At 41.6% G+C, this 21,169-nt stretch overlaps 1 protein-coding gene across 1 annotated transcript in view; it reads left to right on the forward strand.

Moving 5' to 3' along the window:
- LOC149289181 (P protein-like) overlaps positions 1–21,169 on the forward strand; it is an 89,781-nt gene that overhangs the window by 12,897 nt on the left and 55,715 nt on the right. Inside the window, exons 4-10 of the mRNA XM_089490851.1 lie at positions 10,330–10,487; positions 11,596–11,678; positions 13,594–13,747; positions 15,916–15,987; positions 17,071–17,136; positions 19,457–19,513; positions 20,566–20,690. Coding sequence (XP_089346977.1) covers positions 10,330–10,487; positions 11,596–11,678; positions 13,594–13,747; positions 15,916–15,987; positions 17,071–17,136; positions 19,457–19,513; positions 20,566–20,690 — 715 coding nt within the window. The remainder of the gene's footprint in view (positions 1–10,329; positions 10,488–11,595; positions 11,679–13,593; positions 13,748–15,915; positions 15,988–17,070; positions 17,137–19,456; positions 19,514–20,565; positions 20,691–21,169) is intronic.

The following is a 21,169-nucleotide window of genomic DNA, read 5'->3' on the forward strand; positions in this document are numbered from 1 at the left end:
ACTTATCTGAGACTGGAAAATAGTACAAGCCTTCCTTGGGCGATTTACCCTTAACCGAAGCAGAAAATAATCTTCAGGAATATCTGAATCAGACCCATCTGAAGAATCCAAACTGGCGGCTATGTCGGAGGAAGAAAGAGAATTATTTGTAATTCTTTTCTTCTTAGCGGGTGGTAGCATATCGCCTATGATTTGAGACATTTTCTCTTGAAAATAATTTGTGGCTTCTGATTGAAAGCCGTCTGTTTGTGCAGGTGTGGCACATGATTCACAGACGTCCTCCTCATAATTCTCTGGTAGAGGTTGATTACAAGACAAACAAAGTCTATGCCCAGTCTTCCTAGTCGTGATGAAGATGAGACATCTATCAAGAAGGAAAGACACCATCAAATATCATATATTATTGCCCATAAATCTGCAAAGAAAGGCAAGATATCCATAGACATGCATATGTAAGGAAAACAAATGCTGAGCAAACTGCAGAGACAGATACTGCCGTAGATCCCCCTGCAGGGAAGCAAGATATACACACAAAGTATCATAGCCTGTAATAGAAACACATATGCAGCCAGTCTGTGTTGAATTACATTCCTGCAGGAAAAGATGCTCTGATTATCCAAGCAGGGATTACTCACTGCCTGGCGATGTGCTGGGACGCTGAATGCAGAGGTAGGAGCTTTTTAAAAAAAAAAACCTCCCGCCTCCAGAACCAAGCCGCGTCATGCTGCAGGGAGCAGATTGCTGAGTAGGAAGATGTCCAACACCTGCTATAAACTGTATGTTGCACTGCTCCCCTCTAGAGTGCAGGAAGCTGGGTGAGAGCTATCCTGATGGCTAGGACTCTGGGTGGTAGAACTGCACACCCGGATAGAGTCTGCCAGCAGCGGCTGGATAAGCAAAACGGAATATAAACGCCCCTAAATATCACTCCCGGCGGTAGAACTGCACGCAAAAGGGAGCATATGGGGCAACGTAGATAACCCAAATAGGTGGGAAAAACTACACACCTGTAGAGGGTTAATCAGTCAATAGATAACACTGTTGTTCTTTCCAGGTAGACCTTGAGAAGAAAATAGAACTCTGTGTATGTCTGTTCTTGGGGCCTTAAATTGCTCATTAATTATGCGAATTTGACTCTTCTGCCTTGTTCCTGGGAACGGAATTTAACCCATACTGTGCTGCCGTAGGACGACCAGGAACTGCCATTACGATGCTTTCATTGAATGGAGTGTAAAACATAGGATTTGGGAAAATTGACAGATACAGTTTTAGCACTTTTACATACTTAATAACCCCTAATTTAGATGTATTGCCAGGCAGCTGGCTGCTTAGCTCACAGTGTTACTGTAAAAAATCCTGTGCAACACTATTTTATGACAATAGTTGTCATGTTAATGGTATTTACTCTCTCTCTGTTATACTACTACTGAATCTGCAGGTACTCTATAAATAAAATCTATGCATATGATAAATCTCTACGGTTTATACCAAAAAGTCTGTTTATAATTTACATCCTCAAAGAACTTGGAAAATATTCGAGACTTTGGAAGTATTACAGAATTACAGTATCGGATTTAACTTTTCCAGGTTTAATCTCCATCCTAGTTATATATAGTCCAGACATTTTTCTATATTAAACATCTAAGACTTTGCTTTTAACTAGTCAATGGTAATGTGTTGCAGAAACCAAATTTTACACCAGTTTATCCCTTCACTGGATTTACAATTTTCAAACATTTTTATATAAATCCTAGGTTTGGTACTACTGTGAGTAATATATTTAACCCCTTAAGGACCAATGATGTGCCTTGCATGCGATGGGGTTAAATAAGTGTAAAAAGCGATCAATAATTGCTTTCTTCGCTCCAACATTGTCTACACAGAGGCATTCGGCAACACCAAAAAAGTAGCTATCTCTCTCGGGGGTGGTCAAATTTGCCTTATTCAATGTGGTGGTGGCCAACTGCTTAAAAAGAGCTTAGGAAGCCATCCTAAACGAAGTCAGCATTGTCGATATTGAGGCATTCAGCAACACATACAAATTAGGGGCCCCACTTGATCGCTCCTGAGAGTGATCACATATGCCATAGTAAGAAGCATCCTGCCTATGGTACTATAAGGGGAACCATCCAGTTGCAAGAAACTAAAAGTTCGTGCTGTATCTTCCCAAAAAATCTATCATGGAAAGTGTTAATACCACCACTTGAAATATCCTGGGGTGTCCAGTTTAAAAAATAAATAAATAAAAATAATCATAATAAAAAAAAAAATATATAATTTGATGGTGGAAAATTTAACAAACGACATAGGGTCAGGATGACCAGATGTAAAAATGCAATCAGTGGGTTAGTGGTATCACTATTTCTGAACACATATTGAGATGTTTGGAAGTGACATATACCAGGAGCTGAAGTACAGTGTTTATCAAAGTTTGGTATTTTTTATTCTCACACACACTGTATTTCAGATATGAATTTACAGCTTATAGTATATGCCACTGCCACAAAATGCTACAGTATGTGTTCATCAACATCTCCTGAGTACAGTCATAATACCCATGCATAGGTTTGTCGGGTTGGTTGGGGGCAGAAAGGTCACATTTGAGACATGTGCTAGTCAGTTTTTCAACTAGGAATTTTGACATCTGGTCATCTTGCTTCCACATCCTATTTGGGAGATCTTGAAGCCGACCAAGAAGAAAATTACAAACGCCATACCACAAAAGCATTAAAACAGCCTCTGTCACGAATGGTACAGAATACAAAAAACAACCTAGTCCTTAATAGGTTAAATATGTGCAGTGAAAAAGTTATATGAAATACATTACCGGTACTTCCTGAAAATATATATTTTGTTCATAATAAATATTATATGCTTGAGGCCTACTTTAACAAAGTGTTTTGTTTTTAATTTCTATTCATTAATACCGATGCATGTTTTTTGTGACACTGTTAACAGCCTTTCTTCTTGCTAAATCCCTGTATGTAGCTAGGGCTAATTAGGTTTCGTTTTTTTGACGCCATGCAGCGCAATTTCCTTGGTTAATCCTTGAAGTCTATTTATATGTGCTTTTTGTTATATTATTATTTTTATTGGCATCACTAACATTTTATAATTGATTCAGTTACTTTAGATGTTTGAGACTAAATTAGTCCATAATTAGGGATTAATCTAGCCTTGGTGCTGTATTAATCTAAATTTTATGAAAGACAGGAGGCGAGTATTTTGCATTATCCTTCTTTACTGAAACCTCCAGCAGCAAAGGAGTTAACAACAATAATAACAACAACCAATCAGAAAGAACAGGACCCTATAACAGTCCAGGCGTCCATCAACTCCTCCTCTTTCTTTGCAGTGGCGCCGAACAGGTGTACCAAACGACACGAACCGAAGGCAGGAACAGCAGCCTCAGAACAGGCAGAAAATCCATAGGCAACCAGGAAATGGAAATCGGAACCACTCACAGGGCAACAGAGCGACCTGAAAAAACAGAGATAACATGACAATACCGGGCGAACGAAATAGTCACCTGGAAGAAACAGCATGAAAAAAGGTACAGCAAATCGGCACCCACCAGGACCCCCCAAGACACAGGGAGGGAAACGAAAGGGAGGGAAAATACTCGCCTCCTGTCTTTCATAAAATTTAGATTAATACAGCACCAAGGCTAGATTAATCCCTAATTTTACCACAAGACAGGAGGCTTCGTATTTTGCAATTTTAACGCCGCAACAGCGCACAGGAGGCATGCGGCAGAGGACGAAAATAAAAAGTGCGAAACGTAGACTCGCGCGACCAGTCAGCTGCGGACAAGACATCAGAGAGGGAGCTCCCAAGGGACAAGGCCGCCGACGCGGCGGCGCCCCGCACCGAGTGAGCCCCAAACGAAGCCTCAATGCCAGCCAGGCCAAGGATCCAACGGATCCATCTGGCCAACGTGGGGGAGGAGACCGGCCGAAACGGACGCACATAAGAAATGAAGAGGGGACCCGAAGAAGAAACACGAAACTGACGAGAGGCCGCAAGGTAAGCTTGAACACACTGCGCTACGCAGAGTCTGGGCCTATTCGGGAAATAAGGGTAGGAAACAGAAACCGACTGAGATTTAGTCCTCCGAGAGACTGAGACCGACACCCCAACAGGAGAAAAGGAAAAGGAGTCAACATCGAACGCCAGAACGTCAGCCACCCGCCGAAATGACACCAAACACAACAACAAAGCAGTCTTGGCAGAAAGCTGACGAAAGGAAAGGCGGACATTATCCGGCCAAGCCTCGATGAAATCTAGGACCCGCGAGACGTCCCAGAAAGAAGAGTACCGAGCCACAGGGGGACGCGCAAGCCGAATCCCGCGGAGGAGACGGCACACCGACGGGTCCTTGCCGACACCCAGGCCCGCCACAGGGACATGGGCGGCGGAGATAGCCGATCGGAACAAATTAATAGTCCGATATGACTTACCCAGGGAATAAAGGTGCGCGAAGAAATTCAACACGGCAACAATAGGGGCCGTAGTGGGATCGCAATCGTGTTCCACACACCAGCGACACCATACATTCCAGGCCTGCAGATAGGACTTACGCGTTCCCGGGGCCCAAGAACCCCAGAGAAGGTCTCTAGCCCCCGACGATAGTCCCGACACATCCCAGGATCCCCGGAAACCAGCCAGGCCACCAACGACAGGTGATCCTGGAGAATGAGAGGATGGGAGTTCCCCTCCGGGTCCAGAAGCAGATCCGGAGAGGCGGGAAGGAGAAGGGGATCGGCGCAAGACAACTCCAACAGCAGCGGGAACCACGGTTGCGTCCTCCACAAGGGAGTGACCACCAGAACCGTAGCCCCCTGTCTGCCGAGGCAGTGGAGAGTGCGCAGGATCATAGAAAACGGCGGGAACGCGTAGGCGCCCCGACGGGGCCAGACCTGCAGAAAGGCATCCGCCGCCTGAGAGAGCGGATCCGGCAACCAGCTGAAAAAGGCATCGGTCTGGCGATTCAGCCTGGACGCGAAGAGGTCCAGATGAAAAGGACCCCGCGACCGATCCAGAGCCAGAAACACCTCCCGAAGAAGGCGCCAGTCGCTGGCGTCCCTCCAGTGGCGCGAGAACCAATCCGCCACCAGATTCTCCTTTCCGGGCAGATACTCCGCCCGAATGGACAGGTGATTGTCCAGACAGTACTGGTAGAGGTCCTTGGTGAGCTCCGTAAGGAGCTTCGACCTCGCACCCCCTAACCGGTTGATATACCGTACCGCGGACACGTTGTCCATGCGCAGGACAAGGGAGCAGTGGGTAACATGTTTGGTAAAACTGCGGACGGCGAAGGAACCCGCAATTAGTTCCAAACAGTTAATGTGGAGTCCACGCTCCTCGTCGGACCAGAGACCCCCCGTCGCCGTCTCCCCGCACGCTGCGCCCCAGCCAAGTAGGCTGGCGTCCGACTCCAGGACGAAATCCGGAACCGAGCCGAAGATGGCCCGACCGTTCCAGGCGTCCATGTGCGAGAGCCACCAACGAAGTTCCAAACGCGCTTCGTCGGACAAAGGGACGAAATGGTCGTAAGAGCCCGCCGCGCGAAGATGACGAGTCTTCAAACGCTGGAGAGCCCGATAGTGGAGGGGTCCGGGAAAAATGGCCTGAATAGAGGCCGAGAGAAGACCTATAACGCGAGCGAGAGCCCTGAGGGAAACCATCGAAGATCGGAGCAGTCTCCGAATCTCCTTCTTGATGGCCAAAACCTTGTCCCGAGGTAACCGGAGTACCGCCGACACCGAGTCCACGGTGAAACCCAGGAACTGAATCGACTGGGTAGGGACTAGGACCGACTTTGCCTCGTTGATGATAAAGCCGAGGTCCTGGAACAAGCGGACCGCTAAGACCGTGTCCCGGATCAGGGAGTCCCTGTCGGAGGCCATGAGGAGCACATCGTCCAAATAGACGATGCACCGCACGCCGCGAGCGCGAAGATACTCTAACACTGGCTTCAGCAGCTTCGTGAAGCACCAGGGCGCGGAGCTGAGACCGAACGGGAGGCACGTGAACTGCCACAGACCCCCTTGCCAACGAAATTGGAGATATCTCCGATCCCCCGGACGGACTGGAACCGTCAAATAGGCGTCCTTCAAATCCAGCCGCGTGAACCAGTCGTTCTCGCGGAGGAGATCCCTCAGAAGGTGGATACCTTCCATTTTGAAGTGGCGATAAACCACTAGCGCGTTCAGGGAGCGGAGGTTGATCACAGGGCGGAAATCTCCCGATTTCTTGCGCACGAGGAAGATGTTGCTTAGGAAACAGGGAGGGCCGGGGGCCCGCTCGATGGCGCCCTTCACGAGGAGAGAGGACAACTCGGAATCTACCAGGGCCCGGGAGCTGCGCGCTAGGTGGGGGGAAAAGGGAGGGGAAACCTGACACGGAGGGGAAACAAACTCTAGACGAAAACCCGACACGGTCTCGAGGACCCAGGGGTCGGAGGTGAGGGTGGACCAGGCAAGGGTGAAATGAGCCAACCGACCCGCAACCGGAATAAGGGGAAGGAGAGGACAAACTCTTACCCGCAGGCGTCTTCCCTCGGAAGGTGGAGGAGCCTCTGCCCCTAGCGTAGCCACGGCCGAACGGGGCGCGGTCTTGGGCCCTGTAGGTCGTCGAGGCGTGGGGAAAACGGGGTCTGGAGCCGAAGGCGACTCTGCTGGCGGCACGACCCCTCTGCCGGCCAGCCCTGGAGGAAAAACGCTCCCCGGAGCGAAAGACACGTTTCATGGATGTTTGCGCTTTGTTAAGGGAAGTGAAGACGTTGACATGCTGGCTTAAGCTCTTTATGAACTTCTCTCCGAAGAGGAGGCCATTGGCATCAGGGCCCAGTTCCTTTGGGGCGAGATCGGCCAGCTTCGCGTCTAATTTGAAGAGGGCGGCCTTGCGCCGTTCCGCCGAGATGGCGCAGTTGGCATTGCCCAGGAGACAAAACGCCCTCTGGATCCATTCCCGAACCAGGTGGGCGTCCAAAGGAGAGCCTTCAGTTAGGGCCTCGTCGGCCATCTGGAACACCTGAGCTAGCGGCCCGGTAGCGTCCAGAAGTTTATCCTGCGCTGCTCGCAGCCCCAATTCAATACCCTTCCGGGGGTCTCTTCCTGTGCCAGAAAGGAAGGTAACAAATGATTGATCGAATTCTGGCATATTCGAAACCTTGGCAGGCAGGGTAGGTCTAGGGCACTCAGACCGCAACCGCTGACGAACCTCCTTGTCCAGGGGGTGTCGCAGCCAAAATTTCATGAATTCCGCGATGTGGGCGGACGGTGTCCACTCCGCTGATCGTGGGTGGCGGAGAGCCCGAGGATCAAAAAGTGGGAAGCCGAGGGCATCCATGACCTCAAAGGGCTGGTCGGGCCCCGAGGATGTAGGCTTGGGGAAATCGGGTGTCACATCTCGCCTGAAGTCGGTGGGAGGTGGCGAGCCAGAAGAACCAGCACGATACTCATCCAAAACCTCGTATTCTTCGACCAGCTCCCTGGATGGAGAAGCGTCGGGATCAGACCCCGCAGGGGGAAGGGCGACACAGTGTCTCTTGAGAGGGGCTTTGCCTTTGCCCGATGTCGAGGGGGCATCGCCCCAGGGGCGCTTGCGAGGGTTCTCCCGCTCAGTCAGGGGAGGAGAGCTACCAGCCTCCGAATCCTCAGCCCCAGGTAGAGACGACACGGTCAGTGTCGGGCGGGCTTGTTGGGTCTCTGCCAAAGCAGTAGGAATAGCAGCTGCGATAGCCGAACGGAGCCAGGCCTGTAGGGCCGCAGGAAGAGGTGTTTCACATTCGTCAGCCATACTGCCAGTACTGTGTTTCTGAAAAACACAAATGGATAGAAATGAGCGGATGTTTATTGAAAAGAGAGGGGTTCACCCAGGCCCAACAGAACACAAAATCCGCAGGGGGTTTCGCCCCCGAGACCCAGACAGGTACGATACAATAAAGGTGGAGAGGGAACACCCTCAGTAACCACCAACCAAGGGGCCCTAGAAAGGGCACAATCAGGGTAGAGGGGGGTACCCTCAATCTCAAAGTAGAGGGGAATGCCCTCAATATAAGTAAGGGGTTCACCCAGGGTTCAGAGTGGGGCCAGTGCAGAACATAAACACCTATGCATGGTGTATACAGAACCCAGAAAGGCAGTTGGCATATCAATAAGGAGGGGTTCACCCCCATAAAATGCACCTGTCTTTTTAATTTTAATTTTTATTTTTTTTTCACATATAGATTTAATTATTTATTAATATAACCTGCTGCAATGTACCACAGAGGAGCCAGCAAAACGATAAGACCGGCCAGAGACACGTGGTGCAGAGGGGAAGAATTCCCCACGCGCCACACACACATCCAAGGTACTCCCCGGCCGGTGAACTGCACCACGCCGAGATAAGGAGACGCGTACGCGGCCGGTTGTCAAAGAAAACCGCCGCGGACGCGAGACAAACGAGACGCGCGGCGAACCGCCGCTGACCCACCCCGCGAAAACAGGCGCACACGCGGTCAGCCTCAGAGGCGAGCAGACGCGTGGCGCCGTGGAAGGGAAAGGATAGCCGCCGGACCCGCGGCACGCAGTGACGCGGGGGGGGGGCGGGTGCGAGCAGGAGAAAAAGGAAAAAGGGCAGCCAGACAGCGCCAGAAGGGACCCGCGTGGAGCAAAAACAACAATAAGGTAAGAGATAATGGAGAAAAATACAGGCCTAACAAGGCCAAAGGCCACAGGCCTAACAAGGCCTAAGGCCTAACAAGGCCAAAGGCCAAAGGGAGAGCTGAAAAAAAAAAAAAAGACAGTGACGAGTAGGGGTGAATGAAACAAACACCAATGGTATAAAATCAGAGAAAACTACAAAACCAAATCAATAGAATGAAAATAGACCAGATACATAATAGTAAAGGTTATGATTTATAATTGGAAGGTGCTCACCTGGAGGTCAAGCAGCAAAGAAAGAGGAGGAGTTGATGGACGCCTGGACTGTTATAGGGTCCTGTTCTTTCTGATTGGTTGTTGTTATTATTGTTGTTAACTCCTTTGCTGCTGGAGGTTTCAGTAAAGAAGGATAATGCAAAATACGAAGCCTCCTGTCTTGTGGTAAAATTAATTGTTGGCCTATACTGTGGTTTTTAAGGACTCCTGGACATTCACTTAATTTGACTACCTACCTTGGCAGTAGCCACTTTGCTAGCAGCTTACATCAATCTTTAGAGATCTATAGATTTATAATATAAATTATTTCATTTTTATCTTTTATGCATACATGCTAAAATTCACTTCAGAGTTACCCAACATTTCAAAAGGCAAATTAAGGGCACTTGTATTTGAAAGTGCTTCTAGTGATTGGGGCATTCCTGATGCTTTGTATATGATTTCATTACCTACTCATGGTTATTTGTGAATTTGAGTAAGGTGGGATAGGCTTAAGTGTATTGGGTGGGCTAATGTATAAACGTCTAATTGGTCTTTTGATGGTTTGTGCGATATGAGGAAGTCATTTATGTTCGGTATAGTACTTAGTGAAGTAATATGATCACATACACTGCCTGCTTTGTACTGTTTGTTGCCAACACAATTGCAATGCTGGTGAGGGATCAGGGGGCAAAAAACCCTGCTCCTGATGTTAACTACAAGGGGTTATACAGCCTGTGTATTCATAACTAATCTGTGTAAAAAAGAATGTCAAACCTTAACCCCCCCCCCAAAAAAAAACCCTAAACACATCTGCGATCTGCACTCTTACTCTACCAATTTCATCTGTAGTCATTATTGGGTTCATGAACATATAGTTAAATTTTAATCAGTCTTGTTACTGGGTTTTATAGTTCATTTTAGGTCCATATAATTTTGCCCTTTCAACATTCAAAAGAAACGTTTTGAAAAACTACAGTAATCCTGGTGAAAGATTGCAGAATGAAAATGTTAATAGCATATCTCTAGGTGAGATGATTGTTCTAATAATATATAATTCATAAAGTCTTTCTCTTCTGTTTTTTATATTCAGAATGCATTTATTGACTATTTTCAAGTAAGGCTCTGAATAAGAAACAAGCAGGTATAATCTAGTTTTTAGTACAAATTGGAGTCAATAGAGCTGTAGGATATCTGTACAAGGGAGATGAATGGTTTCCTGGCAGAGAATCTCTGTTGTATAACAGTTTCTTTGAATACCTGAAAATCAAGCGAGTATGAAAGAAGATTTAAAGAGAAACAAACTCAAAATATCAACCTAAATCTGTCTGAAATTTTTTTTTTTGTGTGGGTATTACCACTTCTAAAATTGAATAAAGGGCCGACTAAATCTTTTATTATGTCCTTAATACATTTCTTAAAGCTGTAAATCTTACAGACTTTCACAACTCTGCCCTCTTAAAGCTGGAAGTTGATGGACCATTTGCAGGTGATCTAATTGATCGAAGAAATGAGGAATATGTCCTCATACAGATTTCTCAAACTGAAGATCCAGTTTCTAGGAGGAGACGCCCTTCTCAGGTACCCAAACCCCCTAAATGCTACACAAAGAGGTATCTAATTTGCAGTTAAGTTTGTTACTACCAAACCATGGTAGTTTGAGTGTTCAAGGTCTATTTTTAAACTAGATTTTTGTAAACAATATAAAATGTTAGACCTGCGCTGGCCCTGCATAATACGTAGTCCATTAAGCATGGAGACTTAATGACACTAGTTTAGCTATGTATTGTATACTGCCAACCAAACTGTTCCTACAGCAGGAACTCACTGGGGTTTGACCTTCATGAGAAGTGAAAGAGATTGAATGTTAACTCATCTGACAATGCTCCCTTTAGTTAAATAGACCTAATTTTGAAGGCAGGGATTGTAGAAGAGCATTTCTTTGGCCTAGTGGTTAATAATCCTTGCTTAGTGACTTTGGATGTTTATGGAAAATGTTTATATCTAATTGCCTAAGCAAGTGTACCAAACTATTTCCCTTTTGTGGTTGTCATTGAGCAGGATCACAATTTGTGAGCCTCCAAACCTTAAGTTTAGCTAACCTATATAACGGTTAAATATTTTCTCGCATATTGATATGTCTAACTCTGTTTTAAAGCTGCTAAAACAATGCAGATAAACTACATATGGTATGTTAAAAATTTACAGAAAGACGGCACATTTAAAAATATCTGTTTTAAAAAAATAAATAAAAATAAAGTGTTTTCTTTTACAGTCCCAGCCAATAGAAGGGCAGCTATGTTATAAAATCTACCAAGCATCAGTCTTGACAAACCTCTGATGATCTTTTTAAAGCTTCGATGACAGCCTATCAATAGTTGCTTTAAATGCCACTATTTTATGGCTGCATAGCATGCCAGGAAATGGGAAAGTGTTTTGCAAATGTCAAGTCTAAAGTGGTTTCACAGATTTTTCCAGACCATATATAACGCTTTCTGGTTCTCTCTAACCGGTTCTATAAAACATACCAGGAAAAGGTTTTTTGCTAACAGTAAATGGGTGAACAACAATTATTCAAACATCTGAACAAAAACATGGAAGAACTTGCTATATTAAGTCATTGTGCCAAAATCTTACAGAAGGTGTGCCTCACAATAGAACTTAATTTGTGTCCTCCTGTTTCTTCTAGGTTATATACAACTGGACTATTGCGTTGAGTTCAAAAAGAATAGAACATGTTGCAAGGCAAAGGACATTTGAAATACTGAACAGGTTAATAATATTATGCATCTATTGAACTCCCCAGGGAATCTAGTATGTGGGCTTATCTTCATAAATCACAGGGTTAGGCTAGGTTTCCACTTGGTTTTTTTTAGCTAAAAACGCCCATAAAAACGCCAATAGCGCCACCTGGCGTTTTTTTAGTGAAAAAACGCAGCAGCCAGATGTTAGCTGTTCTTCAATAGGAAATCGCAGAATGCCATATCCACTTGGCGTTTTTTTGTTTGGCGTTTTTTCAGTCCTCTTTGGCGTTTTTCTGCTTTTTTGGGCTCTGTGGCAGTTTTTCAAAATCGCAGCATGTTGATACTCTGGCGTTTTTTGCAAGGAAATCTTGGCGTTTTTCTCCAATAGAAGTCTATGGGAGAGAAAAAACGCCATGAAAAAGCCATGTGGGTTTATTGCCTTGGCGTTTTTTATGGCGTTTTTTCCACAGTTACAATGCAGAGGATGGACCCAGTATCTGTGTGTCCTACGAGAAATAGGCTGGAAACAAACAGTTTCACACAAAACAAAGTTCATATTGAATTCTACACCATTTGGAACAAACAAACCGACTGGACCCTCCGTGCCAAAAGCAACAGCAAACAATTTGCACCATCATTTGGGGCCAATCTTCCTAGAGGAGCAGACATTCGGAATAAAGCATGCCTTACAAACCACAGAAAAGTGACAAAAGGGTCCGCCGGGGCGTTTAAGTAGAACTCTACCAAGTAAATGACATCAGGGGGCAGATACTTGCCATTTATCCGAATCCCTTTTAGCTGGGTGAAACTTCTAACTTGTAAAGGCTGGAAAAACTGCCTAAGGTCAAAAAAAGCAATTTCCACAGAAAGGCTAAAACGCCAGAAAAAAACGCCAAAACGCAGAAAAATGCAGTGGCAGTTTTCTTGGCGTTTTTCATCAAGAAAAAAAACGCAGGACAAAAACCCAAGTGGAAACCTAGCCTTAAGGTAGTTCTTCAAACCTAGAATTTGTTTATTAATACTTTTTTTTCCCAATGGTAAGCTTTAAGAACATGGAAGGCAATCATTTCTGTGTTTGGCACAAATTATGAATAATTCTAAAACTAAACATATGGGAAATGTTCTGCCAGTCACATGCATGATGACAAATATTTCACTTTGGGGAGAGTGTAGTGCTCAAGGGCACAAACCAGGAAATTCTAAAACATAATTTTAAGAGGGGTTTTTTGTGGCGCTTCCAATCTAACAAGTTTATTACACATGATTGAAATAATTTATATCAGCAAAATGTTTTCTCGTTCCCATGAGAGTTTAGTGGCTTAAGGGTCTTATTCGCATGTTATGAGACACTATAAATAGTGCATTATTATTTGACAACTCTGTTACCTGTCGGTGAATATGGCATCTTTCAAGGGGACGATGGAGAACCGAAAGCCCATTTGCTGCCTTGAAACTACAAGCCACACTCGCCCCCACTTTACATACGTGGTTCACAAAAACAAAAGGGTTAATGTAATTGGCATGATTTTACATTATTAGACTATTTGGTTTAAAAGTAGGCTTTCTATAAAGTAGGCTGTATTCTATAAAACAATACTTTGTGTTGGATTAGAGTCTACCCCTACAGCTAGACGCCACCCTCTAATGGCTTTTCTACAAATAAAAACTGTATTGGGTTATATGTAAACTTTTGTACTGCTGTTGTGTGGGCAGCAGCTGTACATCATAAGTGTAATGACAAGTATCTCTAATTGTAAAGTAATCATGGAAACAAACCTGGTTGTGACATGGGAATTTAAATTTAATTTCTTAGGTTTTCACTTTAAAGAAAAATATTTTTTTTAAAAAAGTTAATTTGCAATCAACATTCTAATGAGTATTTTGACAAGTCATGTTTTTTTCATTATGATTGGTAAATTCTGCTTTGTATTTTCCTCTTCTAGTGATACTATTACAGTAAATATTCAAGCATTTCTGCAAGACACACAGCTAGTTCCACTGACTTTAGCACACCAGTACCTGAGCGCAAGTATCGAAACGCAAGTAACCATTGCTGCAGTCATCCTAGCCGGAGTATATGTTCTAATCATATTTGAGGTAATCAATTAGAACTTTATACATTATTTTCCAAGCATCTTTTTATCAGTTCTGTTTATTATTTGTTTTTATTTAGATTTTGTCATAGTTGTGAAAACAAATCTTCAAATTTTTTATTTTTTTTAAATAAATGTTCACATAATACAAGACAGTTTTGTATCTGTATTGACTTCATTATGGAAGCAGAATTTCATTCGCATTTCATGGTGTCTGAACAAGGAATATCTGCCAAAATGTCACATTGGCTGCCTCAAGGTCTGCATATAAAGGAACAAATGAAATAAAACCTACTTTTTATTTCATACTGAACTACATTACTGAGCACCGAGTTTAATATTCAAAATGTTTTTTGTTTTTTTTTCCATGATGGTTTGTCTTTAAGAAAGGACATGATATCGAATACATCAGATGATGGAAATTATGGCAACTTGAAGCAATACAGGTTCATGGTGAAAAAAAGTGTGACTATATCTTTGTTTGTTGCAAGTAGAAGAATAGGGAGACTATAGGAGTCAAAGAAACGGTAGTCTCTTTTGTTCGTAGCGATCTCACATGTGCCCAAATTATGTCGCTCTACTACTTCAGCTGGATAGCACTTCTGGGTTTATATTATGCGTTACTAAATTTTCTTAAGTGTTCTGGTGTTGCTTTATTTTGGAAGTAGTTAGTATATACTTCCAAAGATTTTCTTCTACTTTAATGTAGCAAATTAAAGACTCTTACTCTTGCAATTTTAATCTTGTGTCACAATCCATTTAACAGAAATAAAGTATAAGCTCCATCTCCATAAGTAAAATATGGTGTAACATCCTGACAAAAGGGAAATTGCTATTGCTCACTTTTTTTTTCTTCTTCCCAGTGGAGATGCTTAGTATAATGTAGATAATCGTGTTTCATATTTAGTGCTAAATTGCCCTGTGGCGTCAATTCTTAATTGCTTACTCCTGTGAGCACAATGTGTACAGGGATAGAACTAAACAATTAGAACTTAGAAATAACACTGTCTGGCTTTTAGAGTACAAAATATATCAGACTGTTCATTGCTTATTACAGCTGTAGATTCTATACTTTCATTCCATGAAAAGTCTACTACTGTGTGATGTTCTATTTCATTTCAGTCTGTGCTTTAAGGGGAAGTATTGTAATTGTACAATTTACTGTAGTATTCTCGGTGGAGCTTCTTACTTAAATTTGTCACCAAGAGTGTTTTTGTTTTGTTGGCACTTAAAGGTATTTTCCTCTCCGACCAGTTACTTTAAGGATTATCTACCAATACGGAATATATGGTGTGATATTGGGATATATTGTAGATTTTAGCTTTAAAATTGATGGAGGTAAGACCTCCATTGTCCTCTCCCACTTAGCATTGCAACATCATAGAAGCCTCGGCAGAGGTGCCGCCAGCAGCGTAGGTTGTCTTTAGCCGTCTTCAGCGGAGGTATAATTAGAAGACGACCTCTAATATAAGACAATGGTTATTTTTCAGAGCATTTGCTTTGAAAAAACCTTGTCTTATAATCGCGCAAATACGGTATATACTTGAAAAGCTGGGAGGGGTGCATCACCTATACTAAATGCGAAGAAAATGTTTTATTACCACAAAGGTCACATTGTAGTTTATCTGATTAATGTCTAATTAAAAAAACAGAAAAAGAGCAAACAAAAAAAATTCTGCTATCTACCTTAGTGCCCAACAACATTTTTGGTATTTGCCGTATAGATGATCTTTCACAATGGTAATATATTTTTTTGTAGCATTGGATTATGCACAGTTTGCTAAAACACAAGAGGAAATTTTATATTTTCTACTTTGGGCTGAAGGATTCCAATGAAATATTCATTGAGGGATCATAGAAAATACAAGATAGATTGCATAAAATGCCCTGGCTTATATCAGAGTATTTTAATAAAAATAAAGATCTCATAAGTGATGGCTTTCAGTGCAGAGTTCAATTATAGCTGGGACAAGGAAGTTGCGTAAAATTGCAAAGATAGACACCAGCCATGAAATTATAGGAATTCTGGTAACACATTTTTTTGGTTACTTAACCTTATGTGAATATTTTTTCCTTAGTCGTTGTATTAACTGTGAAACTGTGTAATACTATAGACTCAAGTGGTAAGATTATTGTATGTTTTCAATACCTATTTTTCCCTTCCTTGCTTAGATTGTCCACAGAACCCTGGCAGCCATGTTGGGATCCTTGGCAGCACTAGCCGCTCTGGCTGTAGTTGGTGATGTAAGATATATTAAAGCAAACCTGTGTGTTAATGCTTTAGGTGTACTAAAAGAAACATGGTATTCAATTACATATTTCTGTATAATGTATAGCTGTCTGTGTTAAACAGAAACATCTTACAGAATTGGCCTTAAACAGAGAGCTGTTAGAGAAATGACCTTAAAATCTATGTATTTTAAAAATCTTGCAAGCTATGGTTACAAAATCTGTTTTTTTTATACTGACATGTAGAAACTTTCCTACAAACTAAGACAATTGCAGTTGTTAGGTTCTGATTTTCCATTAAACTTTCTATATTAAACTGCAAATAGGATTTTATAAACACTAGAGATTTTTTAATTAAATTACATTTTGTTGTAATGTAGTTTAGTTATTTAGTGCCTGTATATGATTATTGCATTGCAAATGGTTCTGGAGTAAACATAGTTTTCTAGAAGTCATCTGTAGAAATAACCTAGAAGATAAGATGGGAATGTTCTGCTCATTTCATATAAGGTTGGTTATGTACCACCATTCAATATACTAATGTGGATGAGCGGCATTCATATAAATTGATTTGCGTTTCTTCAAAATGTATTTATTTACATAACAAAAAATAAAATGGCTTTGCTTTTAAGCTTATGGTTCAACACTACATGCAGATAGATTGAGTTTGTCATTTGTCCACATAACACATGTTAAGTAGAGCCTTTACTGATGGTAAAATGGTCATTTAAGCTGTAACTTAGGATTCAACCACAGTGAAATACCTTGAATCTTATTTTTTTTTTTTAATGGAAAGCTTGTGATTTATATCACTCAAATTTTGTAATCGCATATCAACTGAATTCTTTAAATGCATGGTGATGTTCAAGATAGGAGAAGATGAATATGAACTGGGAAACTGAGTTGTTCAGTTGTATGAATGAGACGCTTAATATGCAATTATCAAAATAAAAGCTTGATCTCCATAAACAAATTACAATTTCTAATTAAAATCATTAATGGCACATTTTAATAGCTGATTAGCAAATGAGTGTGTTTTGTATGGCTAATTGTGTATATGGGTTAACTAACTGGCTCAACATACTATTCTGTTTGCAGAGACCAAGCTTAGTGAAAGTGGTGGAGTGGATTGATTACGAAACACTGGCACTTTTGTTTGGAATGGTAAGCATTGAAGTTTTTATTCTTATACCTATAATTTACCAATTGTAATGTCATAGGAACCAGTGATCTTTAGCTGGGATCCCTGTCTTTCATGTTTAGATCCTTCTCTGGCCCTTCATGAATGGTCCTACAGAGCTCCCAAACAGCAGAACTCAATCTTCAGGAGTAGAAAGCAATATAGGTCCTTTGCAGGGACGTATCTGCTTTTCACCCAACAAAGTGGACAAATACTAGTACTTAAAGTAGCTTATCAAGCATTTTACAGCCCTTTATTGGGGGCAAAACTGGGCCTTTTATACATAGTAGAACAATGACAAGATAAAAAAAACATTTTCTTTCAGGATAGATTATTGCACACCCTTGGGGTGGAGATAAGGTGGCTTATGATAAGATTGCCTCTCCTGGGGGATGGCAACCAATTGGAGAACTACTTGCCTTATCTCCACACCAAATCTGTCAAACCATGTCCTTATGGACCTTGCATAATGCACAGGGGCAGAATCATGCTAAAACAAGAAAGGGTCTTCCCCAAAGTGGTGCCATGAAGTTGGAAGCTTACAATTGTCTAGAATGTCTTTGTATACTGTAGCCAACCTGAAAAACAGCTCAGACCATTATCCCTTCTCATCCAAACTTTACAGTAAGCAGTATGCAATCCGGTAGGTAGTGTTCTCCGGATATCTGCCAAACCCAATTTAGTCCATCATACTTCCACACAGTGAAGTGTGATTCATCGCTCTAAAGTCCAATGGCAGTATGCATCACACCGCTCCAGCCAAATCTTAACATTGCTTGGCTTGTGTGCAGATGCTTGATCATGAAAACCCATTTAATGTAGATTCCATGCGTCTACTGCTTTGTGTCAGAGCTGCTACTCTTAGATGCTTCTATTTCACAGTAATAGCACTTACAGTGGACTGGGGCAGATCTAGCAGGGGAGCAATTTCATGAACCAACTTGTACCAAAGGTGGTATCCTATAAAAGTGCCATGTCATCTTAAAATGAAGGGTATATTCTTTGGAAATATTTTTAAATTTTCAAATTCTCTTACAACTAATCTTTACCATGTGGATTAGATGTTTAATTAAATAATGCATTTAATTGTGACACACTTTGCCAATACCTGTGAACTGCTAATTTTGCTTGGGGAAAAACAGCTTGTAATACACAATTAACAAATTCATAATAGAACAGCATGAGGAATGCTTTTCTTTTAATTCTGATTGCATTAGTATGGAACTGAGAATGTGTGTTGCATGATTAATGCACTATTTACTGCATTCAAGCACCAAGTACCTAGTTTAAAACATAGAAAACTTTTAAAACCTGGGCAATGGATGTCTGACCATTTCTTAAACATGACAGAGTAATATTATATTGAAAAAAACATAATCCTTGCATATTAAACTGCAAATGTACCATTTTAATATGTCCATATAGTGTGATATTTTATGATACTGGTGGATGGGAATTAATTATGATTAATGGTGTAGCTAAACTTAATTTTGTGTATGATAGACTATAGGAATAAAACAGTTTTGATAAGCCCTGTAATGTTGATTGATGGTCTTTATGGAATCTGATTCCGCCGGTGTAGTGTAATGTCTGGGTTGGTGTTTATTTTTTATATTCTGCAGGGCTGTAAAATGACAGGCTTGTGTATATATAAAATATCAGTTATGTAAAATAGGAACAAGACTGGTCTCTGTTAATGTAGTAGAGTGAGGTTTGGGGGTAAATACCTTTTTATAAAGCTGCTAGATACAGGTGGAAAGAGACAAACTAGAATTTCCTCTTTTGAATTAAATCTGGCTTATTAATAGCAAATTACAAAATATGGTGGCCATGATAGTTAAGACAATACATTTTAGGGTGTAGGACGTACAAGAAAATCTGCTTATGTATCTTTAAATTCCATCATCTCTGGGTTTAGGTTATTCCAAGTAAATGATGACTCCTGACCCAGTCAATGCATTTCCTAATTAAATATTTTAGATAACATTTATTATTGCTGAAGCTAAACCCCCGGGGCAAACAGAGACTTTCTTATGCTTGATTTTTTTCCTTCACTAGGTATATGATGTTGCAGTAATCATGTTTGCAAATTTAATTTCCAGCTATGTGTGATAATGTATACAGTTACAAGGGATTTTTTTGGCGTTTTGCTGCTCTGTAAAGCAACCTGAATCTCTGGTATGGGAAAAGTTCCTTGTGGCTAGGGATTGTTGGAATTATTTCAGCAGAACATTTGGAGTGTACTTCCCACAATGCTTAACTTAACAAAATGTCTTTTTATAATATTATGTTTTCATGTTTCAGATGATTTTGGTTGCAGTGTTTTCAGAAACTGGGTTCTTTGATTACTGTGCAGTAAAGGTAAGATATTTTCTTGGCTAAAAATCAATTTCTGTTTTGTTTTCTTGAACCTATTCTAAACAGGTGGGTTTAAATTGTTTTAACCCCTTAATGACAAAGCCCGTACATGTACGGGCTCAAAATGCATTGTTTTCAATGGGTTTAGGGACCACCCATTGTCCTTAAGGGATTAAGAAATGCAGTTTGAGAATATTTCCCAAAATATGTATATATACCCTCTACTATGTTTTTGAATTTCATTATCTCTGTAATGCTGGTTAAGTTCACATTGCCAAAAGCATCTAGGAGTCCATAGCTTTTTGGATCTAGTTACAGAAGAAGAGTGGTCAGTCAGGTCTGTGCATCCCATAGGGCTGTTTTCTTTTAACATTATTAGACCCCCATTAGCAAGGGAAAGAGGAAAAGTGGTGTAGAAAGGACATATACCCCACTAGGGTTATTTAATAATCCCCACCCTACCATGCACAGGGTGACTTAAGAGAGGAGACAACCATCAGCCCCCTCTTGGCTAGTAATGGGTCCTGTGAACCCCTGTTTTTTGTGAATTTGCAAGTGATCTGTTTTTTGTTTTTTTTCCAACTTGAACACATTTGCATACCTTTAAATCTGAGGCATGCGAGTATATGCAAGTTTTTTTTTTTTTGCCATTGATAATTGGAGTTGGACACAAGGGAGTTGTGTTTTCAGCGCTCATTTAACTATTCGGGCCAACACTACCAATGTTTTTCAGCAAGAAGGGCTGAACTAGCCCTGTATAATGCATTATTCAATGTGTGAAGAGACTTTGATTTAACTATATATATTATACATGGACAACCAAGCTCTTCCTGCAGCAGAAGCTTTATTATGTATAGTGAAGTCAAGGAATAGACCCCTTTCAACTCTGCCTTAGTAAATAGGTCCCATTTATTTTCGTCATCATTGGTAAAATAACTGTTGTTAAATGCTGCAATATAAAATGTATGTACACTTATTCAATACAAGAAGTTTTGAGAACGTGGTTAAATGTAAGGCACAGTAAATAAAATGTATCCAATTTTATTTTTAATTAGGCCTATCAACTGTCTAGGGGAAGAGTGTGGCCCATGATAATAATTCTATGTCTCATAGCTGCCATTCTTTCTGCGTTCTTGGATAATGTCACAACAATGTTACTTTTCACTCCAGTCACGATAAGGTACTGTTTACAGCATTATTACTTTATTACATTTCTGTTATTTTGTGCCTTTTTTGTGCAATCGGTATAATCATCTTCTAGATACTTTGTTTATGAAGTAGGAGCTATGTGAAACTGCTTTATAGCAGAATTAGTGGAGTTTAATACGATAGGGGAATTTTAACATGCTTCAAAAGGTTATATGTAAATGTAAGATAAGACCAAGGACAGTAAGGTTTGAGGGTTTTACAGCAGGAAAATATGGGCAGACAAGATGGAGTAGACTGGTTCTTATCTACTGTGAAGTCCTGTGTTTCTATGATTGGATTGTAAGCCAGAGGCTCCTGGTATGCGATTGCTCTTGGAAGTTCTCTTGGGGCAGCCCCTTTAATTTCTGGTATGCCCTGTCTCCTATTGACCTTCAAAATCCTCTCCTTATTGGCTTGTTTATGGAAAGAGGAGAACCCATATGTAGGCTATAGAGGTCTATGTTGCTTATT

This window comes from Sceloporus occidentalis, unplaced genomic scaffold (genome assembly GCF_023333645.1).
Source record: "Sceloporus occidentalis isolate IW3139 unplaced genomic scaffold, rSceOcc1.0.p SCAF_47, whole genome shotgun sequence".
NCBI lineage: Eukaryota > Metazoa > Chordata > Lepidosauria > Squamata > Phrynosomatidae > Sceloporus > Sceloporus occidentalis.